This window comes from Monodelphis domestica, chromosome 1 (assembly GCF_027887165.1).
Source record: "Monodelphis domestica isolate mMonDom1 chromosome 1, mMonDom1.pri, whole genome shotgun sequence".
Classification (NCBI taxonomy): Eukaryota; Metazoa; Chordata; class Mammalia; order Didelphimorphia; family Didelphidae; genus Monodelphis; species Monodelphis domestica.
In genome coordinates this window covers 702,987,512-703,006,278 of record NC_077227.1, presented here as the reverse complement: position 1 = coordinate 703,006,278, position 18,767 = coordinate 702,987,512, and the positions used below count along the sequence as shown (strand labels likewise).

General features: G+C 36.3%; 1 protein-coding gene across 2 annotated transcripts in view; it reads left to right on the top strand.

The window, feature by feature from the left end:
* The window catches only part of ZCCHC14 (zinc finger CCHC-type containing 14), a 135,494-nt gene that overhangs the window by 37,719 nt on the left and 79,008 nt on the right, over positions 1-18,767 (top strand). For both annotated transcript variants that reach the window (XM_056810568.1, XM_007477271.3), the window contains exon 2: positions 8,628-8,751. In XM_056810568.1, the coding sequence (XP_056666546.1) occupies positions 8,628-8,751 (124 nt within the window). The remainder of the gene's footprint in view (positions 1-8,627; positions 8,752-18,767) is intronic.

The window sequence follows — 18,767 nt, the reverse complement described above, 5'->3', positions numbered from 1 at the left end:
GGAACTCAGTCTTTCCTCCTAACCCCACCCACTCATCTTAACTTCCCTATTTTTGTGGAGGGGGGCTATTTTTCTTCTAGTCACTCAGGTTTACAATCTCAGAGTTATCCTTGACTTTTCCCCTCCCACATCCTATCTGCTACTGAGTCTGGTTGATTTGACCTCAACATCTCTTTCTTCTGTTTCCTTCCTCTCACACTCACACGACAACCCCCCCCCCCATATACCACTTTTTACCTAAACTGCTGCAATAGCTTTTTGATTGGGTTGGGCTTTCTTACTCTTATCTCTCCCCTTTATAATCTGTTCTCTTCATATTGATAATCCTAAAATAAAAGTTTAACTCTGACACTCACTTAAAAAACTTCAGTGACCCCTAGGGTAAAAAATACTTCTGTTTGACATTTAAAATGCTTTGCAGTTTGACTGCAACCCCATCGTTTCAATCTTATTTCATATTAAGCCCACTTGAATAGGATCCCTTCTAACCAAGCTGACCTTGTTTTCCTCCATATATGGGATATTCTATCTTGTGCCTGTTTTTCCTCTTCATATCTGCTTAGTGGAAATCCTAGTACCATTCAAGATTCATCTTTTATTCAAGGCTTAAAAATCACTTTCTGTGTGAGACTTTTCTTGATCTTTCCCTCCTCCATATTATTTGGTATTTACTGTTTATGTGCCTTTGTTCCCCTCACTCACCCTCCCAATTCCTATACACACTATTGGAAGTTACTTGAAGGCAGGGATTGTTTTTACTTTTGCTTTTGTATCTATCCACAGTGTGTGGTAGGTACTATAGTAGGCATTTAATATATGCTAATTGAATTGAAGTCTTACAAAATTCTTCTGAAGCACAGAGTCGGGGGTTTGCCAGCACATTCCTTATCTTCATTCTCTATAACCCTTGAACATTTGAAATGCTGGCTTGGTCTGCTCCATGGCCTCTAACTATTCTGTGTAGATATTAACACACTTTTGGGTTGAAGGTTACATGCTGGAGAAATGATAGTCACAAAACAGTCAATAGGTTAAACTATACTATCCCCATCTACTTGTTGAAGAGCCTTGTAATTTGACATTTCATTATAATTATTCTAATCACACCCTCACATCAGAGGTGCTAACCCTCTCTGAATGCCCCATTCACCCTACAGTACACCTTTTATTAAATAGGAATGTGCCTAGGTAATCTTTAAAGGTGTCTTCTAACTAAATTCTTCAGGGCTGCTCATCCACTGTGGTGTCTACCTTTTACTCAACTCTCATTCATGGCTTCAAGAAGCTGTGTAGCATGCTCAGCAGCTATACCCATCTCAATGGGTGGGCCATGCTAGGTTGAGGGTATCTGACAGACCTCAAACCTATAAGTGAATTAGGGGGATATGTAAGATTTCACTGGATAGAATGAGTGGATAAGAACAATTTGTTTTAATAGCCATGAAGGTAGCTAATAGGTGCTCAGGAAGCTTGGTCTGACATGGAAGATGCCAAGGTCATCCACTGCATCCAGGCTGTTGCCAGTCTTAGATGACTCTGGAAGAGAGAGCAAGGCTAAGGAATTTTTGTAGCTCTGCCTCACTGAAATCCCATTCAGGAGCAGTCAAGATAATACTCTCCTAATGTCATTGTTTCTCTTCAAAAAATGAAAGATAGGGACAGAGCCAAGATACTGACTTAGTAGCCAAAAAAGCTGAAACCATGCTGAGAATCCTCTCAAACCAAAAAAGAAAGATAATCAACAACTTTTTATAAACATTCTATCTTCAACATTTCTGATAGATACTGAAGAAGGGAAGTGATTATTTCCAAGGCAGCTCAGATCATTTCTGGACATTTCTAATTGTTATTACTTGTGTATATAGTAATGAAACCTACCTCAAAACTCTTCACTGGGTGATGTGTTACTTGAATATACATGGCAGCATGTGGCCTGTGTTATATTCATTTTTACTTATGGAGGATAGATTTATAAGTTGTAAAAAGATATTGAATTTTTATTTCCCCCCTCAACTTTGAGATAACATTTCATTATTTAGAAGCATATGGTTTGAGGGAGACTTGTTTTCTGTTTAGCAAGTTGAATGTCATATTTAAAGCTCTGGTAGTTTGGTAATTTAGTGATGCAAAGAGAAAAATTATTGTTATGGTGGAAGATGTTTTGTTAAAAAAAAGGTAGGCATTTCAATTATGAAGATTTGGATAGAAAATACTTATGTATTAAAATTTGTGTAGGATATATAACAACAATATAATCTTCCTAGCTGAAGGGCACCATTTGGAACCTATCAGATCTCAGCTCTTAAGGACATTAAACTAAAATGTCTTGTTCTTCAGCGTGAGCATGAGTCAGAAAGCTTTTGAATTTAACTGCCTAGGTCACATGGGATAGATTAGCTTTAACCCAAAATAACAAAAAAAATGTTTCTGGGAAGTGCAATTGAAGATGGTTTTATATGTAAACAAAATAGCTAAGTAAAGATGATAAGTCTTATTGCAGGAATTGAACATATGGAGTATCAAGAATCAGTAGTTTTGAATTATATAGTAAAGAAAACAAGTGTTCTTAAAAAAAAAGTCCCTTGAGCTCTGCCTTTTTGTGGTATATTTTGGTGTAGTAGAAAGAGGATTGAGTTTGGAATTAAAATACCTTGATTCAGCTCCCTGTCTTGCTCTTTTTACTACCTGTGGGACCTTGGGCAAGTAGCTTAAATTCTCAAGGCCTCAGATTCCTTATTTATAAAATGAAGGGGAATGTACTAGATCTGTCAGTTTTTCCAACCCCAAATATATCATCCTTTTTAGTATTGGCAGTACTCAGCTTTTGACAAAGTATGTTTTCCACATTCATTTCTTTTCATATATGGCAGTAGGATTGCCCTCCAAGATTTTTGTTTAAAATTTCAAGATCCTTAGCAGTGCAGGGAACCTAAGAATTTGAGGGAAGAAGAATGGATTCCAGGAGAAACTTGCTGAAACTTGACATGTTTGTTGGGGGAAATACGTAACATGTTGAAGACTTTCTGTGGCCTTAGATACAATGGTAGTAGAAACTCTGCTTTTGTACTTGTTTTCTTCCTGGCATTTAGAAGGAGCCCCACCTTTCAGTCTCAGTGAGGAAAGAAATGGGATGAGTTTTCAGATGCAAAGCTGGGGCTCTCATTTATTCTGAAATCTAATTAGGGTTTGGTTCTATACCTCTTTTTGAGATCTGACAAAATGAAAAGGGCTGTACTCTTAGCACATCATCCAACAAATGTTCTACTTACTATCTTATATAACCTTCGTTTGTCTAACCTCTCTGGTCCTCAGTTTTCTTTTCTGTAAAATGAGAGTATTGATTTATAAAATCACTTCCTGCTCTATATCTAATCCTGTGGTAAACTGTCTTAAGGAAATGGGAAACACAGAGGAGAGAAGACTATAATAAGAGCTATATAGATGTTTTGAGGAGAAATCTGGTAGTGGAGGTATATCCAGTTATTAGAGGGGAAAAAGATAACTTCCAGAAGTATTGACCAGGGAAGACTTGATGGAAGAGGAGGGGTTTGGACAGGGTTGTAAAAATCAGCGGGTATAATTGTGATGGGAGAAAGGTCAAGGGGACATTTACAGTGGACAGTGTATGCAAGGCCATTTTTACTAGAATAAAGGTTTAGGTAATTAAATAATGGGAAGTAGGGCCAAAAAGTATACTACAACCAGATTATGGAAGATTCTTGAATGATATGCTTCCTTTCACAGTACTAATTCCACTGTTCGGCATCTTGGCCTTCTAGCCCTTTTACTTATTACCTCCCTACAAAGCCAAATTGGCCTTCTTCTGTACCCACAATATTCTGCCCCTTGTTTTAGGGCTTTAGCACTGGCAGTCTCTTATTAGGGAAATGTCCTTCTTTCTTGCTTCTTACTTGAATCCCTAGTTTCAATGCTTAGCTCATTAGCTACCTTCTATTTGGAAGTTTTTCAGATTTTCTTTGCCTCCCTTCTGCCCCAGGTAATACTACTTCCCTACCCTGAAAGTATTTTGTATTTATTTTTGTATATACCTCGATAAATATATGTTGAGAACCTTCCCTGGCCAGAGTGCAAGCTCTTCTTGGGCATAAACTAGTTTATATTAATTTTTGTTTTCCTGGTGCCAATGGGGACTTTATAAATATTTAATTTACTGCTCAGTTGATAGATTTAAGATTTTTGTAATATAGGTCATTGGGAGCCACTAAAGGTTTTTGAGGAGGAAATGACTTAAATCTTTGTTTAATGAATGATAAAAATGAGTATGTTGGGATGAGAAATTTTACTATTATGTAAGATATGTGGGAGGAGGAGAGTGCCAGGCAAGAGATGTGGAAAACTCAGAAGGCTGTTTTGGTGTGATGTAATAAGGTCCATGGCTAGAGTGGTGTTATTGAGAATGAGCTAAGAAGAGAGGGGAGGCAAATAAAGAACATAATAAAAAGGAAGAATTGGTAAGGCCACCTGACAGGTTTTAGGGGTCTCTGAATAGAGGAGTCAAAGGCACCTTCAAGGTTTGGAGCCCAGGTGACTAGAAAGTAATATTATTAGAAATAGCAAAGTCAAGAAGAGAGATGATGATTTTGATTTTTTTAAACTTGCTGATTTTCAACTTAATTGGACATATTTAGGTGGAGACTTCTCACAAGTTGAACTAGAGTTTTGGTAAAACTAGAAATAGAAAGTTTAGGAGTCTCCTGCATAGAGGTGGTAGTTGAGGATATGAACCTCGTGTCAGAGAAATTTTAGACTACTAGGTGATACATTCTTGACACATTGCTTATGTGCCAGAAATCTATTATTCCCCAAAAGATGTGGAGGCATTAGTCTGATAGTTTGCTCTAGGACAAAGCAATTTGAACAGTTTTTAACAATTCACATTTGGATAATCACTGTGATGTTTACAAAGTTCTTTCCTTAAAACAACCCCATGAGCTAGACTAGCAATGGTGAACCTTTTTGTGATCACATGCCTAAACTGCAACTTCAAGTTGCCTGTGAGCCCCTTGCATTACTATAGACAGAAGAGATAGGAAGTGCTTGCATTTGGCTGCTGGGCAGAGGGGCAAGGCATGTGAAAAACATCTTTAGGAGTTGTAGAGAGAGGGAATGGAGCAGCCCCTTTGGCATGCTAGGACACGCATGCCATGCCTTTGCCAGTATGGAGCTAGGTAATATAAGTACCATTCTAAGTGAGTGAAAGTTGTAATACCAAACAAGAACTACATCTCTTAAGCCATTTCCCATTTGACAAATGGTCAAGGGACATGAATAGGAAGTTTTCAGATAAAGAAATCAAAACTATCCATTTTGTACTACCTCACATTTAGCAGGTACCACATCATATCTAACAGACTGGCCAATATGACAGTAATGAAAAATAATAAATGTTGGAGGGGTTGTAGCAAAATCTGGGCATAATTCATTGCTAGTGGAGTTGTGAATTAATTCAGCCATACTGGAAGGCAATTTGGAATTGCCTTGGAAAAAAGGAATTAAGCACAAAGGGCTTTAAAAGAATGCATACCCTTTGATCCAGCAATACCACTCCTGGGTTTGTACCCCAAAGAGATAATATGGAAAAATGTTTGTACAAAAATATTCATAACTGCTCTCTTTGTAGTGGCAAAAAAATTGGAAAATGAGGGGGTGTCCCTCAATTGGGGAATGGCTTGAACAGATTATGGTATCTGATGGTGATGGAATACTAGAACTGATGCAGAATGAAATGAGCAGAATCAAGAGAACATTATACACTGAAAGTAAAACATTGTGGAACTATCCAATGTAATGGACTTTACTAATAGTACCTATACACTGATCTAGTACATTCCTGAAGGACATATGAGAAAAAAATGCTATCCACATTGAAAGAAAAAAATACAGGAGTAGAAATGCAAAAGAAAAAATTATGACTTTTCACTTGTTTATATGGGTATATGATTTAGGGTTTTAGTTCTGTGTTAAAATTAATGATATGGAAATAGGTATCAAGTGATAACATTTGTACAATCCAATGGAATTGCTTCTTGGCTCTGAGAGGGAGGAGGGAAGAGGAGAGAGAGAAAATCATATAAATAATGAAAAATATTTTTAAAAATAAAATTAAAATTAAGAACTACATCTCTTGAATGTTTTATAATTTCATTTTTTTGGGTTAACTAATTTGATTAGAACAAATAAGTCCAATGTCAGAGGTTCTTTACCCAAAAGAAATAGCCACAAATTGCACATATTCTAGCCCTAAGCAAACCATCAGCATGCTTGCTGTTAGCAAAAAGGGGGATAGGTTGGATAATTCAGCACAATTTTAGAACTGCTTGGCAGATAGCAAAGATCCTGTGAATAGATTAGCAGAGTTTTTATGTGCAAAGAACAACATATGTAATGCAGAAAACAACATGATATACTTTTTTTACATTTTAAATGCTTTTTAAGATAAATAAAGTACTATCAGATGCTGATAGTGGATAGAGGACAGAGCTCTGGATTTGGAGTCCTAAAATCTAGGTTCTGATCTTTGCTACTTACTTCCTGGGACACATTGAACTTTCATGGTACAGAAGAACTTAGGGGGCCTAAGGTTTATATCCCAGAACTGATGTTTATTGGGTAAGTCACTAACTTCTCTGGGTCTCAATTCCCATAAAACTAAAGGATTGAAACATGTGGATTCTATAAGTCCCTGCCAGCTTTCTATGATCCTGTGATTCTCTCTCAGAAAGAGTCTTATGAAGAAGTTAGACTAGATGACCTTTAAGGTTCCTTCCTGCTAAGATGCTAGGATTCTATTTCCTAAAATGAGGAGTTGTCAGTGGGGAGTCCTGTGCTTAGCAGACTATTCTAAAAAAAAAAAAAGCTAAAAATCAATTTGGATCATTTAGAAATAAAATATTTCAAACATACTATTTCCTTGAATCTATGTTGTTTTCTTCCTTCCAAAACTCTTACCTAAACGTCCAGGTGTAATACTGGACATTTAAAATAAACAAGACTTGAGAGATAGGAATAAATTTGGTAGACATGCGTATTTCTGACTGTTTAAAATTTGTTGTCTTTTTAATTTTGGAAATTGTTTTTTGGACCATATTTTCCTCATAGAAAGAATGGTATAAGTTGTGGCTGGGTTCTCAGGTTGACCTGTATTGTAACTTGAAACTAATGGGGGGGGGGGAATTACTAGTAAACTACTGAATTAAACAACAGAAAAATAAAATGAATGAAACACTACTTTTTTCCTTTCAAATGCTAGTACATAAAGAAAAAAAAGGATTAATTATTAGCAAAAGAGATAAGCAAGGAGAGCCCCTTTTGTGGAAATCTGAAGGATACTTGGGTATCTAAGAACTTTCTTTTCAACATTCCCCCCACCAAACTTCCCTTTAAAATTCTGTGACCCTTTCCTTTATGTAGTTATCAGTAGCATATGGTTAGAGAAATTGTCTCTGGAGTTTTTAAATTTTTGCCAACAAAGTAGAATTGGTAGTTTCCTTAATTTAATTGGATGAGGGAAGGGGAAGAGAGAAAGTGAGTTAAAGACATTGCATTTTGAAATAAAGATTATCTGAAGTGGAATAAAAGACAGGATAAACTTGTTATGCCTTCTTTTCCCATCTTCACATCTGATTATGATAGTTTAATGCAATTTCGGTAACATGGAATGATGGATAATTCTCATGAAAGGCACTCAGACTCTCACAAGAATTAAAACAATGGGGATTTTGGGGGGGTTTTGTTTTCTGAGGGAGGTCAGGGGGAGAATGCAAATTTTCAGCTTCCTTGTTTCTGGCTTTGCTCATTCTAGCTCTGGTTATTTACCTTTTGTCAGTAGCATCTTAAAAGTGCTTCTCAACATTGCACAAGTCATTGTATGCTAGTATATAAGGGGTTCTCACTGACTCCTTTGGCAGTCTGAGTCCCCTTTAAGTTACCTAGGATTAAAAAGGAAACTAATTATATTGAAATATAGTTTTGACCCGGTTTGTATTATCAGCTCTGTGGAGTGAATTATAGGATTGTAGATTCAAGAGAGACACTATATGTCATCAAGTCCAGACCTTTAATTTGGTGTAGATGAGGAAACTGCCAAAGAAGTTAGTTAGTTTGCCAAAATTATCACAAATAATCTGGTAGAATTAAAATTCGAACCCAGATTCTCTCACTCCAAATCCATTGCTTGTTACCTATTAATTTGCATGTATTTTGTATTCACTTATATGTGTGTGAATTGTTTCTTTTGAGAAAATGTAATCCACTTAAGAACAGGGATTGTTTGTATCTCTAGCACCTAATATAGTTTGTGGTACATAATAAATGCTTAGGATATGCTTGTTGATTGTTAACAAAATAAAACTGAAGAAATCTTAGATCTATAACATGTAGAAATAAAATTTTTTAAATAGATATTTCACTAGTAACTTGTTAAACTACTATTTAAAGTTACTAAAAGTTATAAAACTATATACTAAACCACATATTTGCTACTCTCAGCTGGTTATATGCTATAGGTGGAATGATGGAAGAAGAAAAATTAAAATAAATTTTAATAATGGAATGGAAAATCATTGAAATTGCATAGTTATTATAATATATTTGCTTTGTTCCCTTAGGTCACCCCAAGAACAGAGACCCCGATAAATAGTGTTGGTAACAGTTTGGAAAATGCACTACATACATCAGCACATTCCATTGAGGAGTCTTTACCCAAGAGGCCTTCAGGAAAACACTCCAAAGGTGAGCCCAATGTTCAGTTTATATATACAAGTATTTTTAAGAGATTTGAAGGTGAAAGTTTTTTGTTGTTTGGTTAGTTGTGTCCAACTCCTCACAACCCCATTCAGGATTTTCTTGGCAAAGATACTAGAATGGCTTACCATTTCCTTCTCCTGCTCATTTTACAGATGAGGAACTTAAGGCAAACAGGCTTAAGTGACTTTCCCAGAGTCACAAAGTTAATAAATGGCTGAATCCAGATTTGAACTCAGGAATATGAGTCTTCCTAACCCCAGGCATTGCCCTCTTATCTGCTGAGCCACCATGCTGTCCCTAGGTGAAAATTTGCTTGATTTCAAAAAAGAGACACATGTATATATAATAATTTTTCATCAAATAACTTAATACCTGTGGCTATTATTTTGGTATATCTTTTAACTATATTATGTATAACAGGTTTGTGGAAATCAGTAGCAGAATTAAAAGCAGAACTTTATTGTTGAATGACTTTTTGGAGGATATAGAATTACCAGCGTATGGGACTTTTGTTTTACAATAGGTTGTAAGTTCCAGATATAAAAAATAACAATTATCTGACATAGTAAGTACAGTAAAAACTATGGGGATGCTTACTAGGGGATTTCTTATTTTGTTGACATATTGTTAAAATCTCTTAAAGGAAATGAATTTGATAAAATTCTGCCCTATCAAACACCCACAAAAAACCAATTCCTCTCATCTGTATAGGGTTTTGTATAGCCAGAAATAAACATAACTCTATAAGCTAGGCAGCTAGATTAATTAGTAGATACAGTGCTGCACTTGTAGTCATAGAGAGCTAAGTTCAAACTCTGCCTCAAACATTTCCTCACTCTGTAACACTAGGCAAATCATTTAAATTTTGCCTCTCTTATTTTTTTCATCTGTAAAGTGGCAGTGATAATAGGACCCACCTCCCAGGGTGGATTATATCTGTAAAGTGCTTTTTAAATCTCAGAGCACTGTATAAATGCTAGCCAATATTATTAATTCTATTCTTGTTATTAGAAACACTGCTTTTCCTACTCAATATAACCTTATAGAACAATGAATCACTCATCCTAAGAAACTTTTTTACTTTTTATTCCCACCATATTGCTGTCCAGTCATGCCTGATTCTCTGTAACAGTATGGTCCATGGGGTTTTTTGGCAAAGATTCTGGAGCGGTTTGAAGGCAGCAGTTTGAACTTGCCCATCTAGTAAGTGTCTGAGGTCACATTTGAACTCATGTCTTCCTGACTCTTAAGAGACCCAGCATTCTATCCACTGAGACATCTAGCTGCCTCCATAATGCAATATAAGTAATGTTAATTTATGGTTTTCTAAGTCAATATACCCTGTCCACTAAGTCATCTAGCTGTCTTTAGATTTCTACTATACCTCTTACTAAATATGCAACACTATCGTCTGATACATGGCCTTTATGTATACCTCAGTTTAGTTGACTCATCTCACTTCAGAAATAGTTTCTATTCTTTTCACATCTCATTACTGACTTGGGGCATTTGTCTTATTCGGGATCTCTCTACTGGAAGTTATAGAAAAAGACCTAACAAAAACCAGTCTTCTGTTAGTTAGGGTCAAGATTAGAACAGTAGATACTTGTGACAAACAGAAATTTACTTACCATCAACAGAGCAAGACCATTAAATAAGGATATTCAATGAGGAGATGGCATTGATTTAGCTGGTGTAACCTCTGCCTCTCTGTTGCTTATATTTCTAATTTGCATATGTATGTTGTTTTTTTTTTTTCAGTTTTTATCATTCGTTCAATAAGCATTTATTAAACACATACTATATGCTGGGCACTGTGATAAGTATGGAGATACTAAGAAAGGCAAAAGACAGTCCCTGCACTCAAGGAACTCACAATCATATGGAAAACACATAAAAAAGAAGCTAATGAGGGAGGGGGGAAGTTCCCAGTTCAGGGATATGATGATAAATCTAAAGAAGTAGAGCCTGATAGAAAATGAAGAGATTGCTATCCTGGGCACTCTACTTAAATGGAGGACCTGAGAAGAACCCTTCACTGACCCTCTCCAGGCAGAGAGCGAGAGGTTCCACAGTTAGAGTGATAAGTGTTTCAGGGTTAATGTGACCTTGCAGGATGATGAAGTTAGAGAGCACAGTGAAATCCCAAAGATTACAAGCTGGTGGAAAGTGAGCAGTGAACTGCTCTTCAGATTTGATCTCTCTCTTGATTAACTTTTTTTCTCCCCCAAAATGAGCGATAACAATGAACTCAATATTAAGATAGATAACCTGGTACTGACATGCTATACAATTATCTAATGATTAAACACAGTAATGAAGAGAACTAGAAATGTAGATTTATGAATTTATTTTTTATTTTGGAGTGTGTTTTTGTTCTTATATTTTAATTTGGCTATGTTTTAATTAGGAAATTTACTTCCAATAAATGGAAAATGTTCAGGATGTGGAAAGAGCACTAATTTGTAATTGAAAAACTTGATTTTGTATCTTTTCTTCAACACTTATGTCATTTTCATGTCAATAAAATTCACTTTCCTTCAGGGAAACAAGTGGAAACTTTTAATGAGGTTGAGGTTTTAAACTTCATAACCTCAAGAGAATAATCAACATTATCTTCTGCCAAATAAACTGAGTGCTAGAGAAAAAAATGTGCCTTCTCCGTCTTGATGTGATGGTGTGTGTCCTTTTTATTTTCCTGTCTTTAATCATTTCTTTGACTAATATATGAAATCTAGGCCCTCTGAAGTCTTCATTGGTTATGTTTTAGTGCCTGCATATCTACCATGTACCTGTCTGTTATCCTTTGTGTAATATTTCTCTTTAGTTCTTCAGAGGTGTTTTATATTTAACTTTAATATAGCAGTAGTGGTATGATGTTAATATTGAAAAGATAGACATTTGTTTTCATGGGAAATTTATGGTCAATACAGTTTCTTGAAAAAACAAAACAAAATAGCAGAGCCTCTTCTCTTTGTTTAAAGATTGGCCTCAACTCATTGTCCCATCTATACTTTGTCCTAGATACACATGCTCTTATAGGTCAAGCTCTTATAGGGTACGTTTATACAAAATGTATTTTGAAATATGGGCAACAGACATTCTTCACCCATTTTTGGTCTTTCTTTTGTGGATGGACAACCTAAACTATGAATGATTACTGATCTCTTTAGGAATTTCTGTATTATTTTAGGACTTGATATAATCAACACAATGTCAAGCAGGAGCATCTGGAGGTCACTCGTCAAAGGAGATCACTCCATACTCTAAATTTTGCATTGGGTCTTTTCCATCATAATATCAGATACCTTTGTTCTCTACTTCAACAATGTTTATTATCAAGATATCATTGCAAAGGATTATTTTTGTTACTAGGTTTTCCAAGGAATTCTAGATGAACTTGATGTATAGATGAGAGACACCGTACTGCAAAAGACAGCTTTTGTTCTTCTAATCAAATGCCTTTTCATAATCAACAGACAGTATAGTATACATGATAGGATTTTATATTTTATATTTTTCTATTAATTATGAAATAATACAGGTCATAGTTTATTGGTGAGTATCACTCAGAAGCTCCCGCTTACTTCTTGTTAATACCCTCAATAGATGACTTTCATAATGATTTTGTATAGATATAGGAGAGTAAGCATAGAAGTTGGTAGTTAATGATATTTTTCTCAGTCATCTTTTTTTCAGCATTAATAAAGTCTGTGATTTTTTTCCCACACCTTTGGTATTTTCCCTTAATTCAGTTATCTTGTATATTAGTTTCTTAGTGCCCTCATAATTATATAATTTCCAGTAGAGATATCCTCTATTTATACATTTGGTCCAAGCCACCTGCTTCTCCTATTTTTATTCTTTTTAATACCATTTCTTTTTCATTGACAGGGATTCTTAAGCTAGAGTCAATGAACTTGTATGAAAAAAAAATTACATCTTTATTTTCAACTACTTGTAACTGCAGTTTATCCTTTTTTCTTTATTTAAAAGCATCATTCTGAAAACTGGTCCATAGACTTCATTAAATCTTTTAAAGTGTTTGTGATACAAAAAAGGCTAATAACTGGTGATCTGTAAGTGCCTCTGGAAATGTGATTTTAGGATCCAAGTGTGTTGATCCCACTATCTTTGTTGGAAAAAATTTGTGGAAATCGAGTTTGAAATCTTTACATTTTTCTTATTGTATTTCATATGTGTTTTTCGTCTGTAAATGCTCTTAACTTTGCCTAATTGTATATCTTTCCCAAGCTTCCTTTAGTGGTGTGAAAGAGAATTCAAACTCCTTTTGTTTATTTTAACTTAATCAATCAAGAACTTGGAGTCCCCATCCTTTCACACTTAGTTACTCCTTAACACTTAGTAAGAAACTTTTACTAGAAAAAGAAGTTCATATCCTAAAAGACTACAAACACTGCTGCCCCGCCCCTGGGCAGTGCTAGGCAAATTGGAAGACTGTGATTGATCCCTGAGATGTGAGGAGGAGAGCTAGTGTAGAGAAAACTATATAAGCAGGAGCTTCTGGGACCCTAGGGTTCTTTTTGTGATCTTTGACTCATGGCAGATTAAGATCTTGGAGAGCTCAGCATCTTTTGCGGCTTCAGATTTCTGCTTCCTGATTTAGACTTTAGATTCTGGTGAAGATTTGGCTTTCTGCATTGGAGACTCAGATTGAAGAGGTAGGGACACTTACTCAAGTGAGACTTTTGTCTCCTTGGCTTGAGAGACACTCTCATGGGCTGGTGAGATTTGCATTTGCAGTTTGGAGGCACTCAGATCTGGACTTACGGTATTTTTAGCTAGGCAATATTTTCTACCTCCTTCCTACATTTCCCTCTCTTATTATCACTATTTTGCTATAATAACGCTACTAAAAGTCTCATGACTTAAGAGTCAATTTTTATAAATGGTGACCACAACTTTTAAAATTCTTATATTTGTCAAAGCCATTTTAATGATTTCATTGGTTTTACCTTCCTTTACCCTGCCTTATTAATGCTATTGCTATAATCATCCATCATCCTTTTATAAAGAAGTTTATATTGTAAAGCAATGATAATTTTGGCAGCTTCCTTTTTCATTTGAAAAGCAAGCCAGATGTTTGCTGACTAAGGTGCTTTCTGGGTTATTTAGTCTTCCAATGAAACAGCTCTTGTGAAGAAAGAGCCTTCCCTACCAACTGTTAGTTCCTGCCACACAGAGGCAGTACACAAGCCAGCCTCACTGAGGCAGTAAGCAGGGACCCCTAAGGAAGAGTTAGAAGCCAGCCCAGGCTAGCCAAGGCAAACCACCACCACTACCTTGACCACCATCTCCCCATAGACTCTTATGGATGCAGTTCAAGACCCTGAGCCCAAGAATCTTGGCAATAACTGGGCTTCCAGCCCATATCCCTCAGCCATTGTCCTGGGAAGGACCCACTCTGAAAAGGCAGCCTGACAACTGCTTCTGCAGGCAGCCCCAACTCATAAAGACCTAGAAAAGATAGTTGGGACTTCCGGGTAAACATGGCTGCAATCTAGACGCGACTCGCTTCCCCTCCCCGGCACCGAATGAAATAGACTACCTCAAAAGAGCATAAAAATCACCTTTGGAAGAACGAAGGGACTCTCCAGTACCCCACAGAAACGAAGGTACGTGAGGTTTGAACATTTCCACACTATAATGAGGAGGAAAAGCTTGCACAAAAATGTGAACTGAGCCGCCGCCCCCCCCCCAAACCAGAGTAAGCTATCAGAGTGCTCACTGGGACAGCGAGTGAGTGAGGAGCATCTCTGTCTTGGGGGGCACACCAGGGTCCTTGGGATCTAAAGACTGCAAGGAAACGACCTCTTAGGGCTGCTTCACGGGAGAATCCTGCACTGAGCACAGGGGGCTGCAGAACTGAACTCCAGGGCGGTTGCGCTTAGCACGTGGGCGGAGCTGAGCACCTGGGCGGCTGCGCTGATCGCCTGGGCGGTTGGGCTTAACACAGGGGCCCACGCTCTAAGAAACCTCGGAGGCTGGGAAGAACTAGTCTGAGGCAACCTAAATTCAGAGAAAACCCGCCCATATCACCCAGACCCCAGAACAAAAAAAGAAAGTGGAATAAAACCACCAAAGGGATGGCTCACATGTCCCAAAATCAAGCCTCCAAGAAGAAGGGGGGGGGGGTGACTATTGAAAACTTTTATGGAGAGAGTACCCAAGGAAAAGAAGAGAATGAGGATGAAATCCAAACAAAATCAGAACATGCCTCCCAAAATGGAAACTATCCACAAGCTCTGGAAGATCTCAAACTGGGAGCTTACCCAAAAGATGGAAACCTTTTGGGAAAAAAATGGGAGAAAGAGATCAGCAGTCTGATAGACAAGACTTCACAATTGGAGAAGGAGCTGGAAGCATCTAATAGAAGGGCAGACAAAGCTGAAAAACAAAACCAGTCCCTAACGACCAGAATTAAGCAAATGGAAAACAGTGAGATTACAAAACAGCAAGAATCAATAAAGCAAAGCCAAAAAATTAATGAATTAGAAGAAAACATGAAATATCTCCCTGAAAAGGTTACAGACTTGGAAAATAGAGGAAGAAGAGACAACCTCAAAATTACTGGTCTTCCCGAAAAACCAGAGATAAACAAAAACATTGATGCTATTGTACAGGAGATTATAGAAGAAAATTGCCCACATGTTCTGGAGCAAGGGAGCAAAATAGAAATAGAAAGGGTTCATAGAACACCCTCTATACTAAATCCCCAAAAGACAACCCCCAGAAATGTAATTGCCAAATTCAAGAGCTTCCAAGAAAAGGAGAAAATCCTACAAGAAGCCAAGAAGAGGAGCTTCAGATATAAGAGGGCTCCCATAAGGACCACACAAGACTTAGCGGCTAACACACTAAGAGACTGCAAAGAATGGAACACGATATTTAGAAAGGCAAGAGAGCTGGGTCTCCAATCAAGAATCAACTACCCAGCAAAACTGACTATATACTTCCAGGGGAAAGTATGGGCATTCAACAAAATAGAAGATTTCCAAGCATTTGCTAAGAAAAGACCAGAACTTAGTGGAAAATTTGACATCCAATCACAGAAAGCAAGAGAAACATGAAAAGCTAAATATGAAAGAAAGAGAAAAGGAGATAAATCTTATTTTTTTCTTTAAGTCAAACTCTCTTCTATAAGGACTACATTTATATCAAATTATATATATTAATATGTGGGGAAAATGTATTGTGTAACTCTCAAAAATTGTATGCATCATAAGAGTAGTTAGAAGAATCATGCATAGGGAAAGATTGGGGCATCAAGATGATTTGGTGAAAGGGGGGGCAAAGAAAGAAAAAGGGAGGGGGTGATCGTTGATAATACTAACATTTACTTCAACAAATGGGGGGGTACTAAATAGAATAATCTTTCCTATACAAAGATACACGTGGGAAGAGGAGGGGAAGAACTCTCATATGAGGAGAGGAAGATAGCATGAAGTAGAATTACTTAAACCTTACTCTCAGTGAAATCAAATCTGAGAGGGAAGAGCATCTAGATCCAGTGGGATCCTGAATTCTATCTTATCCAACAGGATAAGAAAGAAAGGAAAATTAAGGAGGGGGAGGGGGGAGGGAGTATAAAAAGGGAGGGAAGGAGAGGGGGGAGGGGAAGGGAGCATAAAAATGGAGGGGCTAGAAAGGGAAGCATATCAAGGGAGGGAGGGGACTAGGGGGATGGTCCTAAAGTAAATCACTGGTTCAAAAGGATATAGCTAAAGAAGAAAGGTCAGAACTAGGGGAAGATATCAAAATGCCAGGGAATCCACAAGTGACAATCATAACTTTGAACATGAATGGGATGAACTCACCCATAAAACGTAGACAAATAGCAGATTGGATTAGAACCCAAAACCCTACCATTTGTTGTCTTCAAGAAACACATATGAGGCGGGTCAATACTCACAAGGTTAGAATTAAAGGATGGAGTAAGACCTTTTGGGCCTCAACTGATAGAAAGAAGGCAGGAGTTGCAATCATGATATCTGACAAAGCCAAAGCAAAAATAGACCTGATCAAAAGGGATAGGGAAGGTAAATATATTCTGTTAAAAGGGAGTATAGACAATGAGGAAATATCACTAATCAACATGTATGCACCAAATGGTATAGCATCCAAATTTTTAATGGAGAAACTAGGAGAATTGAAGGAGGAAATAGACAGTAAAACCATATTAGTGGGAGACTTGAACACTATCAAATTTAGATAAATCAAACCAAAAAATAAAATAAGAAAGAGATAAAAGAGGTGAATGAAACCTTAGAAAAATTAGAGTTAATAGACATATGGAGAAAAATAAATAGGGACAAAAAGAAATACACCTTCTTTTCAGCACCACATGGCACATTCACAAAAATAGATCATACACTAGGTCATAGAAATATGGCACTCAAATGCAGAAAAGCAGAAATAATAAATGCAAGCTTTTCAGATCATAAAGCAATAAAAATATTGATTGGAAAGGGTACATGGAGAGCCAAATAAAAAATTAATTGGAAATTAATATGATATTCCAAAATCGTTTAGTTAGAGAAGAAATCATAGAAACAATAATTTCATTGAGGAAAATGACAATGGTGAGACAGCCTTTCAAACCTTATGGGATGCAGCCAAGGCAGTACTTAGAGGAAAATTCATATCCCTGAGTGCATATATTAACAAATTAGGGAGGGCAGAGATCAATGAATTGGAAATGCAAATCAAAAAACTTGAAAACTAACAAATTAAAAAACCCCAGAAGAAAACCAAACTAGAGATCCTAAAAATTAAGGGAGCAATTAATAAAATCGAAAGTGATAGAACTATTGAGCTAATAAACAAGACTAGAAGGTGATACTTTGAAAAAATAGACAAAGTACTGGTCAATCTAATTTAAAAAAGGAAAGAAGAAAGGCAAATTAACAGCATTAAGGATGAAAAGGGGGACCTCACCTCCAACGAAGAGGAAATTAAGGCAATCAGAAAAGATAGTTGGTACCATCAAAGTCTGTGACACTATCAAATGATTCAGCATTAGAAACTGACTTGATTTTATCAATGAAGAATGACATCAGAGGCATTTCCATCTGAATACATTGTCTATGAACCCTAAGAACCTGGTGACCTTTTCATCTGACTTATAGTTAAAATCTTCCATGTATCTTTTCTTTCTCATTAGAATGTGAACTTTGTGAGGACAGGAACTGTCTTAGTTTCTATTTGTATTCCTAGCACAGTGCTTTGTACGTAGTAAATACTTGGTAAATGCTTTTTCAGAAATTCCTTATTGTTGCATATACTTTGCTTTAACTTCTGGATGAAATTAATGTCTGTGTTTTTTTTCTGTTCTCCATCTAAATTAGAGGTGAGGAAATCTCTTATTCATATCTTGTTTTTTAAATGATATAAAGTTCAGATCAAGCACAATATAATAGTAATCTCCATTTGCCTTTAAAGATTTCATTCATAATGTTATTTAATTTATAATTTATAATTTTTCAAAAAATATTTTGTATTAAACTTCTGTCAACAGATAACAATTTTAAAATTACCAAAAGCCTTTCTAATTAAAAAAAGTTCTGCTGCAGTTTGACTTTATTTTTTCTATATATGTATATGAACATTTTTATGTAAACTTTTAGAGATAGTTTTAAGAGAGGGAAAAGAATTTAATATCACCACATAGCACAGATTAGAAAGATTCTTAGTCCATCTCCTTCTAGTTTTGATAATTTTATACCTCTATATTTAATATTTAATATTAAATTATCTTCTTATAAAGTGAATTAGAAATATATAAAGTCCATGGAATTTTTAGTGCTAAAAGGAACCTTGGAGAGATTATATAATTTTTCATAAGGAGAAACTGATACTCAGTGGGAAATGACTTGCTCATGGTTATAACAAGTTAAAGACAGACCTTGAAATATAACTCGTATCCCAAGTTTGTTATTCTTTCTACTATACCATAATACCTCAGTTTAAGCATTTGAACA